Source organism: Cryptotermes secundus, unplaced genomic scaffold (genome assembly GCF_002891405.2).
Source record: "Cryptotermes secundus unplaced genomic scaffold, Csec_1.0 scaffold1817, whole genome shotgun sequence".
Taxonomy (NCBI): Eukaryota; Metazoa; Arthropoda; class Insecta; order Blattodea; family Kalotermitidae; genus Cryptotermes; species Cryptotermes secundus.
This window is the reverse complement of record NW_019744163.1, coordinates 207,951-221,024: the sequence shown is the minus strand read 5'-3', so window position 1 is coordinate 221,024 and position 13,074 is coordinate 207,951. Positions and strand designations below refer to the sequence as shown.

Sequence of the window (13,074 nt, the reverse complement as noted above, 5' to 3'; positions counted from 1 at the left end):
GCCCGTTATCAAGGATATACCAGAGCAAACAGAAGGGAAAGTTTTGTGGTCTCTGGGGTTTGGCGTTGTGTGATCTCACACGTGGTTATCAGCACTTAGGAGGAGGAACCTAGTGTCTGACTATGAAGACTGACGGAGCGAGTAGTTCCGAAATTTAAGCGTTTCTCTCGGATGTTTCGACGTTGCCAACTGCTTACATACTGCCTTTTGCTGCCGACTGTATGCCAAACTGACAGCAAGGAAGTGTGGGCCCACGTTCACGAGAGGATGTACACGGTAATACCATTACACTAAAATACATCTTAGGTAAAGTTATCCCTGAGGGCCGCGCCATAGCTCAACCAGTTAGTCGCTGGCTTCCCATCGCGGGGGCCCGGGTTCGATCCCGGGGTCTGGTGAAGTTGGATTTGTGGTGGACAAAGTGGCGCTGGGGCAGGTTTTCTCCGAGTATTTCGGTTTCCCTGCCAATCTTCATTCCACCAACTGCTCCACAGTCACCCTCACCTATCATCTGGGGCTGGTGCAATAGGCCACAAATGGCCGCAGTACAAGGAACTTAGTCCCACCCCACTAGCAATAAAAGAAAAGTTATCCCTGTAACAAACCGTGGAGGCCCATAGGGTTGTGTGAGACTTCGAGGCTCCCACATTTTCTAGACAATCGGCTCACAGATAGCGCTGAGGTAGTAAGGATTATTTTATAAGACGGAGGACTTGCCTCATTTCAGTATTACTACCTTTTGGGCTATGATGTCGCGTACTTCGGCACATAAGTGAGTGTTTCTGAGGGAAGTACTGCGTCCTTCTTCAGGATAAACAATTGATTAATTTGAGGATAAAGTCCAGTGACGAGCTCCTGTGAATGCCATCCATAGATGGCGGGGAATCTCACGACTGGATGAGCCATTATCCTTCTGTGAACAGCAGTCACTGTGTGCAGATATTCCGATGGGCGGAATGGCGATCCAACGAAAAGTGTGCCTTTTACAAATTCTCCTTGACTTGTAACACAATCCCATTTATCTAATATGAGTTGTTTATCAGACATTGCATTCATTTTGAAATTCTACACGAAACGTCAACCTTTGTCTTCTTAGGCCGACTGTTAATGCCATTTCGAGTGAATACACGGCAGTGAGGCAGGAACCATGCGCGTTTCGTTGGAGTATTAAGGTTCCAGCTATGAGTTACGCCTGCTTCGACTCCTGTGTTGGTATATACCATTAATCACTTGTCTGTTTGCAAAGGAGTAGTCAATTATTCACGGAGCTGCTGACGTGTAAAAAAAACAAGCTGCCGACATGTTTCGTGAGACAGCGATACACGCGTCAGCCATAGAGGTAACAGAAGTGGAGCGGTATTGTTGTTCCGTGCAAAAAGTAAACAAAACATGGCGTTGAATTAATGTTGTTGTACGCACAGTGGATTTGGGTTAAGATAAAATGAAGCAAAATGGCGATATATAAAGGGTATTTTTCGCGGATGCTAATATATAACGCTGAAATGTGGACCCGTAGAGATTGGAATTGAAACAAAATACGTCTAAGCAAATGATATACTTTTCTTTACATGTATCGGAAGGGAAACAGAAAGTAATATACAGTGGTTCTGAAACTCGAACAAAGAATCATGTGGTCGTCACGTGGTCGTCACGCCTTGTAGAGAAGTGGCGCCCCAATATCGAAGTTGTTAACAGGAATATCAGTCTGTTTAATGACAATGTAACGCAAAATTTCAGAAAATTTCTAAAAAATAGACACAAAAACAAATGACATTAGGCAGGCTTCTCTCCAAAGCAAAATAAAGTGGTGGATGTTAATGTAACAACGCTCAGCTAATAGAAAGACGGGCAATTCACCTTCCAGTGAACAGTAATTTCCCCCCTATTATTATTGAGTGATTACTATGCTATACTTTATATATGTGCTATTTAGAGAACCAAATCAGCACACAGACACATACATACATGGTAGCCTTTCCATGTGGCAGCCCTTTGGAGCACAGATATTCATAGCTGCCCTTAGAGAACACAGTTTTACTTATTGCTAATGACTCTCTCAAGAGCAAGAACTTACATTGCTGACGAGGCGCGCCTTCTGTGAAGATTGTGAAGCGTCACTTCTCTTGTTGCGGCAGCTCTGGCATCGAACCCAGGCCTGAGGAGTGGAGTGAGGGTATCTACACACAGCGACCGCGACCTGTCCCTCTTCGGGGTAACATTGTGGGGACAGGGGGGCGGTGGATGACGATCCTGTTCCTCCAAGAGTCGTTTCTTTATCTTCTCGCCACGTAACCTCGAAACCAGGTTCATGTTTGCGCACAACATGCCTGCTCCCCAGTGCACTCACTCTCAGGCGTCTTCACTCTCCATGGTTACCAACCCACTCACTGCAATGTGCTTTTATTCATTCATTAATATCCTACAGAGAGGGAGAAATCATTGTTCCTCTATGAACTTTGTCGGCGTGGCAGAATTGTACCGGCTTCCGTCAACACAGATTTCTGTATAGGTATGCTACGCATTAGGCACTATGCTACAAGTCGGAAGGTCGCGGGTTCGAATCCCGATGAGGTGGATTCTTTTTAATTGACCTAATGCTTCCAGCTGCGCTATGACCCTGTGTTCTACTCTGCCTCTAACAGAAATGAGTACCAGCACGAATTAACGTGCTTCTATGTTTAATAAGTGGAGACTAGCGCAAGGAGGATTCAATAAATTGATTTGTCTATATTTAACGGTGCTCTTCTGGCTCAGTATAAGCGACGTGGAATGGTAAGGATATGGAAGGAAGCGGCAGTGGGCCAATTTGAGGCAGATCTAGTGCCCGACCATCTGACTTGAGGCCAGTCAGAAGAGTCAGTCTCCTCGACGAGATATGAAACCCAAACCTTCCGAATTTGTACTCACACTTCGTTTGAATACTCTTTGTCTTCTGTACATGAAGGAGCCTTTTGTTTTGTAAAATAGCCTACATCAGTAAGGGAGAGAGGACTAGGAATTCGATTTCCGGTAGGTTCATCTGATTTTTTGCTTCCTCCTTTAAGGCTAAACCGGCTCTGGGATCCACTCAGCCTCCAAAGCCTTTCCCCAAGGGTAGAGTGGCCGGAGCTGGTACGTTCACACACATCCCAAAACGTCTTACTGATGCAGTGCTTAATTTAACGCAGAGACAAATTAGCAGACGGGCATAGAGGCCAATGACGTGGCACATTACAGCACTTGTCGCTTTTCGTAAGCGCAAGTCGCTCTTAGTGGCGGTGATATGAAGCCATATGTGAGGGGCTTTGTGTCCTGTCACATCGGATTTGTCGAGCCATGTGTGCAAACAAAGTGTGTTCTGCAGCACGCCCCCTTACCTGTGTGTGCGGTTGTCTGTCGAAAGAATTTCAGGTAAACTAATTTCATAAATCTCATTAATTCCGAGGTTCTACACAGCCCACGTGAGTTTTGGGGGTTCGAAACGCCTCTCACTCCATAAGCGCTCTAAGGGAAGACAAAATAGTAAAATATAGAATAATTGCTAACACCGTTCAGTGTGATTCAATTTGTAGATATTTGTTGCCTTCACACGTTTCGGTCAACTGACAGCCTTCATCACGACAAAACAGCGCCTCAAAACACAGCAAAAAGGAAACAACCGGATATCACAACGATACAGGCTGGAACGCATGAGATAAATTTCAAATAAATTCGTTGTTACACAAATATAACGAGAATATATATATAATACCCTTCGTATAATTGCAGAAAATCACTGCGAGGACCCCTGACGACTCCAAATAATACCCCAACATTCCGTTTTAACAGAAGAGGCACAAGGAAACAAACCATATCGTTTCAAGATCTCAGATATTATATACTAATAAGATTTTAATCCAAATCATTTTAAATAACTTTTTATATAAAACTTCTAAGTACGTATTACGAACTTTGCAATAGCAGTGCCTGAACATGTTGACTTTGTGCCTTCTGAAGACGGTCAGCTGACCGAAACATGTAAAGGCAATATATATCTACAAACTTAATCACACTGGGCGGTGTTAACAGTTATTTTATAATTTAGTTAACTCGTTTGACGGATCAAAATGGAGTTAAGACAAAACAGTCCTTATGCTTAAGTAAGCACAAGACGTATGGGGAGTATATGCATAACTCCACGCATTCTTAAGTGGAGGTTAGCAGTCACCTTCACAGCCCGTTGCCCAATGAACAGAGAGCATGGCGCGAAATGGTCTGGATGCGGGGAGAAAATGAAAATCTACTGCTCCTGTCGGGAAACGACCCCGAATTCCGTGGTCATCCAGCCCCGTACCTCAGTCCTTGTACTCACTGATTTCCTCGGTTTCCTTCCAGTTCTGCAGTTGTCTGGCCATTAGCAGCGATAAGTGAAGCAGACATTTGCCCCTGAGCCCGCACGTTATCAGCGTTGCAAAATGTACGCGACAAGTTTCCGTGCTTCAAGCGCTCTGAAGCTAACGAACGGCGGTGTCTAATGAATTAACTGTGAAGGCATCCTACACGCTACGCCACCAGCAGGGTCTTCAGTGAATTGCTTCTTTCCCTTCAGTTTCACAAGACGTGTGTTTCGCCAGAACGGTCACTGCCAATGTGAGTGAGTGAGTGCACAGTTGGCAGCCCTCTACGTTTGCAACGCCGCGCAGCTCGCAGACAGCCTCATGCAAAGACTTGTCTACTGTCGGCAGTCCTTAAGAATTAACGCCACGTATTGCATTTCAAACTGTGAATTCATTAACGCAAGCAATGGCTTTGAATCGTGTTTGCATATGAGAATTCCTTCCCGGCACTTCTCGGGATATTTGTGTTTTCCTGACCAGAGAAAAATCAGCCGAGAAACCAGGAATTATTCTTACTTACTTATGGAGCTGAGCCCTTCTTGAGGAGAAGCCAAATCTGCAGCTACTCAAGAATTTCCCAGCATTTTATGGAACCCGAATGTTTATTACTGTGTTCACAAGAACCCTCCACTGATCCCTACCCTGAGCCAGATCAATCCAATCCATACCATCCCATTCTATCTCTCTAAGATCCATCCAAATATTGTCCACCTACCTACGCCTTGGTCTTCCCAGTGGTCTCTTTCCTTCTGGCTTTTCCACCAATATCCTATACGCATTCCTCGTCTCCCCCATTCGTGCTACATGCTTTTCCAATCTCATCTCCCTTGACTTGATCTTTCTAATTATACTTGGAGAAGAGTACAAGTTATGAAGCTCCACTTTATGCAGTTTTCTCCAACCTCCTGTCACTTCATCTCTCTTCGGTCCAAATATTCTCCTCAGCACCCTGTTCTCCTGAGAGAAGTAGAGCCGAAAGGAGGAAACGCTGACACGCGGGGTCGGAGGTTAAGCTCGAAGTTTCCGGAAACAAAGACAGGATCGCGTAGCAGAAAAGCGCTCACATTCTAATCAGTCTTGCCCGTAACTGCTGTCATGCTGTAAGTGTGTGTTCCTGGCCCTGTTTGCTGCTATCGGTGAGTCACTATCGCGTTTTCCAGTGCGCCAATATTCGCTGTAGGCTACATTTCTTTGTAAATATGGATGAACTTAATATTTCTTATTTATTAAACAATTTACTTTCAGAATGCAGTCTTCCGGGAAGTGGCGCTGTATAGATTGTATATGAACCGACGTTTCGGAGGAACGTATCGGCTCCATTTTCCGGGCAGAAAAAAATTCCGCGAACGCGGAACCAGCGTGAGCTGGGGGTTGCAGCTCAAACATATCCACGGCTAGAAGGGGGGGGGAACTTCGAAAATAATCCTCATGAGTCAATGCATGTTACTTCCAAGAAACAATACACAATTTTACAGTACGTCAAATGAAAAGATTTAGAGAAAAAAGTATGCAAACTATGCATTTATGATTATATCGTCTTTTTACAGAAAACCTCTGAAACTTTTAGTATATAACTCTTTCACAGAAAAAAAAATGATTCATTGTTTATTATGATGGTCACGCATTGTCATTTAAAAGAAGTGAATAAAATGTTATGAAAAATATGAAATAAAATATGATTTCTGGAATTCTAAAAAAATCTCGGGAATCCCGAAAACTGATATCTGTCTGGAATCAGGGAACAATCATTTTGAAAGAGAAATGTTCAAAGGTGGCGCTGTTGAACACCACACCGCGAAGACGCATGGGAAAATGCAGACATAGCTGCATGCATTCCTAACCTGGAGGCGCGCCCCGGCTTCGTTACCAGCGGGGAAAGAGTTCTGGGGACAACCACTGCCTGATTTGCACACACCGGTCACTAAAAATACTGAAGTTAAAAGATTTGACAGAGCTACTGATCGGAAATGTGGTTGATTCATTAACAGCAGCCCTTTCAATGATTCCAGGTATTATTAAAATTACTACGCAAACGCCTGGATTAAAAACATTGCCCTGCAGTTTTTATTATTTCCCTTTTCCAATTCATATTCCAAAAATAATGAGGAAGTGCTCTGAAGTTGGTACGCCTGCGAAATCATCAGTTTCATATAAAAACAATGAACAGAAATATGAATGTCAAAACTTAATCACATTGATTCTGTTTAAATGCTGCCAGTTGTTCCTCTTTCAATGTGAAAGCAATTACAGCACCAATAAACAGGAAGTGCTTGCACTTGCCTGGGGGTACGCGGCAGCGCTGTGCTACAAGCCGGAAGATCGTGGCTTCGATTCCCGATGTCACTGGATTTTTTCAATTAAGCTAATCTTTCCAACTGCAGTATGGCCCTGGGATAGTCTAAGCCCCTGACAGAAATGAATATCAGAAATCTTCCTAGGAGTAAAGAGAGGCCGGTGCGTAAGGCTGACCTCACCGCCATCTGTGAGCCGACTGTTTAGAGAAGATGTGGGAGCCTAGCCCTTCACAACCCTATGGGCCTGTTACAGGGATAGCTTTACTTTACTTGTACTTGGGTTGCCACTGCCCACAGATTTGGCATCGATTGAAGAAGCAAAGAAGTCCGTTAACGCGCTTGAATAATGTAAATTTATTCTTGCCAGCTCGTAAAGTTAGCCCACCCTTGTTGAGCTAAACTCTAAATGCTAGATTTTTTAACGACCTCATTTCAACCGCAAATAATGAGAGACGAGCCGAAACGTCCTTAACCCCCCCCCCCGCGCAACTTTGACTACGACGATGTGATAATGTGCTGCCTGATCAGGGCTCTCGCACACGTCACGGGGTGCTGATTCAAGAATACGAAGCAATGATGGATTGATGATTAGCAGGTGAAAACCGAAGAAACTCGGAGAGAAATCTGCTTCATCTGCCACGACTGAAACCTGAGACTCCGCAGTTAGGAGGCCTTTCCAATGTTTCTCACCGAATTTCATTGTTAAGCACCCTCGATCTATTTTCTTGCTTTTGAGCGAGAGTCACCGAGTTTCACTCCCGTACATATGGAAGGTCTTTCGGCAGGTCAAAGTGACGATAAAACTGAATGAAACAGTAGAGACATGCACCCAATTTAGTCTGATTCAAAAGCACACTCTATTGAAACCATCGCTCGCAGAAACAGTTCGGCTGCAGCTGCAGTGCTGTGCTTAGCGTGAGACGAAGTTCCCGATACTGAACGCGCATGCGTGGGTGTCAGCATGTACGGGATGAAGAGAAAACTGATCGGAGGACTTCTTCTTCGGGTTTCACAAAAGGCAGGGAACTTCTTGACTACAAGGAAAAATTAGTTTCAAGAAGACTCTGCTCTGTGAAGCCAGCTGCTTACGAAGGAAACGAACAAGGAAGAGAACAAAACGTAGGAAGCGGAAGTACGCAAACAAAATACGAGAAGGGGAAGTTAGCGACGGAGGGGAACCAAAATGACAAGGTGGATGGTGTTGATGAAAAAAATGAAAACAGAGAGCATATGAAGGAAAACAGTGTAAGGATCAGAATAATAAACACGATGAGAAAATGGAACAAAACCTGAGGAAGGGTAAAATAAAAAAAAACGAGACGAGGAAATAAAGACGGTAAAGCGAGAGGAAGAAAATGGAAATATAGTGGAAGAAGTGAAAAGAACAAGAATAAGAATAATTGAGAAGTGAGAAAAATAGAAAGAATATGATGGGAAAACTGTAGAAGGATTAGGGCTACGAAAAGAAAAAGCGAAAGAAAAGCTATGAAAGAAAACAGACGAACAAAATATACTGAAGGAAGAGACGGAAAGGTAAAAGAATATGGAACACGAGAAAGAATGATGAATAATAAAGGAAACTGGAAGCGGAGGACGATACGAAAACACAGAGGAAGAGAATATGAGGAAATAGGCAGACCCACAGTGCATCTGTGTTGCGCCACTGAATAAGGCTGGCCTATGGAACACACTGCCCCGAGTTACGGCTCATGCTGCCGACTTCTACAGCCGCAAAGTCGAATGTACGTGAAACTAATTGTGTTTCTGTAGCTCATGTTAACGTCTCGCCTACAATGCCTACAGCAGACCGAAACAAATTATACAACCCAGAAGTCCTGGCTTTGTTAAACAGCGGTCAGAAAACTGTGCTGCTTACTGACCACTGATAAAAATGCGATAAAACAGAGAATGTAGGTTCTGAGGTTCTCACAGCGGTGGTCGTGAAGAATTCTATCTTCAATCCGTTGAACGTAGCCGACGTTTCGGAGGAACATGTCGCCTCCATCTTCAGGGTCGAAAAATAAAGCACTCAAGAAAACCAGCGTAAAATCAAGTTGCGCTTTCACTCTAGTTTGTTGCTTGGCTTATTTTTCGGTCCTGCAGATGGAGGCAACATGTTCCTTCGAAACGTCTGTTGATTTTCAACGGACTATACGGCGTTATATCCGAGAATTCTGAATTCTACAGAAATGAGTGTAAACAAGAAGAGGTAGACGAAACTGATTAAAATGTCTTCTGGGATGCCAGTTCGTGTGTTCTAATAGATTTTTACCCACGTTTGAACAATATAGCTGCGTCCATCTTCTGGGTACCATGAAGATGGATCACGTTCCTCCGAAACGTCAGTAAACATCCATCAGAGGACACGGCGTCACATCTCGTAAGACAGTCATGTTCAGTCACGGCCGTGGGAACTTCAAATCTGACCTCAAGAGGGTGGGCCCAGCTTGTGCGGAGCGCCGGGCTCAGGGCAGAAGTGACCCCCCTGCTGCCTGCACCCGTGCCCACTGCACAGGGAGACTGTCTCGCCCGTTGCCGATCCAACAGCCTCTGAGTGTGCTAGAGTTCTCAGTGCCGTGACTTCCTTGCGTGCAGCAGCGAGTAGTGAAGGAAGGCTCGCAACTTTATCCACAGATCTACTGAGACATTTTTAGATCGGATTTCGTACTGAAGGTTTTTATTAGAACTTCTGCAAAGAAAAGTTTAATTTCCGGCGTCATCAGTATCGATCTGCCCTCTAATGGCTGATAGCATGAATACTGAATATATCGGTTTACAAATTTTATTTGACACACTTTCCGATACAGGAAATATAATGAAAATCATTTATAGTTCTGTAAAGTACTTAAAGTGCAGCGTACTATCCGCCAGCAGAATTGTATTTACAGACAGAAACGCCTCGTTCTACTACACTTCAAGCCGTATGAACGCATATTCCTACAGACCGAACGGGTATCGAACGCGACGAAGGACTCTGAACAGAACCAGAAAGTTCTTCGTGGGTTACGTAACGACGCTTCCATTATGGAGTCGGATGAATGATGAATTGGAAAGGATTTGGAAGGTAGCGGTCGTTAAGTGACCTAATTAAGGTGTTATCGTGGAATCTTCCTGAAGGGGGCTGACGAAAACCATGAAAAGGCCCCAGACATGACAATCGGTGCCCTGCCCAACATTCGAACCAAACACCTAGTGAATACAAGCTACAATGTTATCGCTTGACTGGCCTGTTCAGTGCGGCCCATATGTACGGGTTCACACGGCGTCATGACGGTGACAATGAAGAATACTATTTCAGGGCACGTGATGCCGTGTATTTTGCTTGCAGTTTACTAATGTTTCGGGGGAATGTACTGCCTCCATCTACAGAATTCAATAAGCCGAACTGCTTGCTATTTACTTGACCGTGATTCTTTCCGACCATGAATTTGGAGGAAAAGCGTACCTCCGAAACGTCTATAAACTCCTACCATACTACACAATATAATATTCTAGGAAGCAGTAGGCCTAATCTTGAAATGTAGAGAAGTTGCACGTATATCATATTCTTATTATTGTCACGTAGTATGTGTAACTATAGACTGGGTTTGGATTCGTGAATAGATTTAATGACCACTTATACACAAGACTAGAAACTACAAGCAATTACAGCTCCGCCACTAATCTACGCAATTCATATATCATCATAGCACCCGCCAAGCTTATGCTAGGCTCCTGTGTCTCATCTGCCGTTCCCTGGTAACGGCTTCTAACAGTGGAGATTCTTCCGCTTCACGCGCTCAAGCGTTCTCTTCACGACTCCCGAACAGAACTATCCACTGACTTTGTCCTTTGCTTATAACATTTCTGCATCAACCGCGTAGAAACACGGCTTTTCCACTGTTGTAGTCCAACTGTCGTATTATTAGGAACCTGTCGCCTAGCAACGGGAACGTGTTTACAAAACTGTTGCCTAGAAACTGCCCTGGCATATCCGCTCATCTCGTAGTCATTCCATAGCAACGGCTCTACACGCTACATTATATTAAATATTAGATAAAGGACCTGCTCGTCAGTCACGCCTTAATTAAACTGGTTCATAAATTCGTGTAGATTTTACGCAAGACTTACGACCTGAGAAAAGTGTGAATATATCGGATATCATGGGAACGCCTTAAAACCACCCACGTCTTTATGTCGATATGGGTCAATATAAAACGTATTCTTCTTCTTCCTACTTTACTGACGTCACGGCCGTCACTGTCTCCCGTAATTTACATTCACTGCTTGAAGTAATGCACCATGCAGCCGACACGACATTTCAAACGAATTTCACATCACAAAAGAATAAAATAAAATGGTGTCACGAGCAGGGTCACAAATCGGCACTTGTTACATTGGCCTGAACCTGTCGTTACTGAACAATACGTGAAACATGGGGAATTTATTTTATAATAATTATTCACTTTCGGGCTGTCTCACCGCCACCAGCCGCACACAGAAACTCAGACCTCACAAATGACAGATTTAGTGGGTTTGACATACTCCACAGCGGTGGTCCATGTAGATCGGTACAAGTTTAACGTTTCGGAGGAACGTACAGCCTCCATTTTCAGGACTGAAGAGTAAACCAAGCAAGTAACCGGAAAGAAACAAGCAGCCAAACCTTTGGTTTACTCTGGGACCTTCAAAATGGAGGCGATAGCATAGACAAGGCCGCGCCATAGCTCAAGCGGTTAGTCGCTGGCTTCCCGCCGCGGCGGCCCGGTTCGATCCCGGGTCTGATCAAGTGGTATTTGTGGTGGACAAAGTGACGCTGGGGCGAGTTTTCTACGAGTATTTCGGGTTCCCCTGCCAATCTTCATTCCACCAATCGCTCCACAATCACCCTCACCTATCATCTGGGGTTGGTGCAATAGGCCAGAAGTGGCCGCAGTACAAGGGACTTGGTCCCACCCCACTAGCAATAAAAAAATAATTGTATAGACTACGCAGCAGAAATATACCACGTAAACTAAACTGAATACAGGAACACAACTGGCATGCAGCCATACCGCAGAAAACATAAGGTCATTTGGCTCTCAAGAAATCAGAACATAACGACTTAAAGCAACAAATAATAGAAGAATTTGGGAATAGGCTGACACGAATAGAAGCGTGTTCTGCTTCAGCACACTGACTCGAAGCCGATTACAGCTCACAACATTTTTTTCATTTTTAAATAAATTTTAACTCAATTTAAAAATGTTAATTTTATACAAATGCTCATACCTAACCCAAATTTAATTCATTATCCAATAAGCAGTATATAAGTGAACAATAGCAGCACACGGGGAGACAGGAAGTGTGCAGATTGGAAGAGGAGTTTGACAAGGATGCTGTTTATCACCAATTCTCTTCAACTTGTACAGCGAATGCCTTACCAAGGAAGCTCTGGATGGGCTCGGTGACTTCAAAGTAGGAGGGCAAATTATTCAAACTGTGAAATATGCAGATGACCTTGTGTTAATGGCTAAGGAAGAAACTGTGCTACAGGGCATGATTGATAGACTAATTGAAATTGGAAGGTGCTATGGCATGGAAATGAATGTGGAGAAAACAAAAGTAATGAAAATTTCGAGACAACCAACCCCAGTCACAATAAAGATAGACCAAAAACAAGTGGAGAATGTGAAATGTTTTAAATATTTGGGTAGCTTGTTAACAGATGATGGAAGGTGTACTAGTGAAATTAAATCCAGGATTGCCATGGCAAAAGCTGCATTTAGCAAGAAGAAGAATCTTTTTACCAGCAAATTGGACTTAAATTTGAGGAAGAAACTAGTGAAATGCTACATTTGGAGCATAGCTCTGTATGGGGCTGAAACATGGACACTTAGGGCAGTAGATCAGAAACATCTGGAAAGTTTCGAAATGTGGTGTTGGAGAAGAATGGAGAAGATCAGTTGGACCGATTATGTGAGAAATGAAGAAGTGTTAATTAGAGTCAGTGAGCAGAGGAATATCCTACATGAAATAAGAAAACGGAAGGCTAATTGGATTGGTCATGTTTTACGCAGAAACTGCCTTCTAAAAGAAGCTATCGAAGGAAAGATAGATGGGCGGATAGAAGTGACAAGAAGACGAGGAAGAAGACGTAAGAAGATGCTGGATGACCTTGGGGACAGAAGAGGATACTGTCATTTGAAGGAGAAAGCTCTAGATCGCATTAAGTGGAGGAATTGTTTTGAAAGAGACTGTGGACCTGTCGTCTTGACAGATTACTGATGATGATGATGATGAGCAGCATACGTAGAATATATAGTCACTTACATCTTATGTATGTTAATTAGGAACGCGGTAGCGCAGTTGGTTGAGGCACTATGCTACGAGCCGGAAAGTCGCGGGTTCAAGTCCCGATGAGGTAATTGGATTTTTTTCAATTGACATAATCCTTCCGGCCGCAC

General features: G+C 43.8%; 1 protein-coding gene across 7 annotated transcripts in view; it reads right to left on the bottom strand.

Annotated features, from left to right (window-relative positions):
* LOC111874619 (GTPase-activating Rap/Ran-GAP domain-like protein 3) overlaps positions 1-13,074 on the bottom strand; it is a 252,542-nt gene that overhangs the window by 139,334 nt on the left and 100,134 nt on the right. For 2 of the 7 annotated variants that reach the window (XM_033755531.1, XM_033755530.1), the window contains exon 2: positions 2,075-2,419. The exons of 1 other annotated variant lie outside the window; for it this stretch is intronic. In XM_033755531.1, the coding sequence (XP_033611422.1) occupies positions 2,075-2,325 (251 nt within the window). In that variant the 5' untranslated portion in view covers positions 2,326-2,419. Of the gene's footprint in view, positions 1-2,074; positions 2,728-13,074 lie in introns of those variants that run through there. 4 more of the 7 variants (XM_023870258.2, XM_033755528.1, XM_023870259.2 and 1 more) reach the window with 3 other exon arrangements.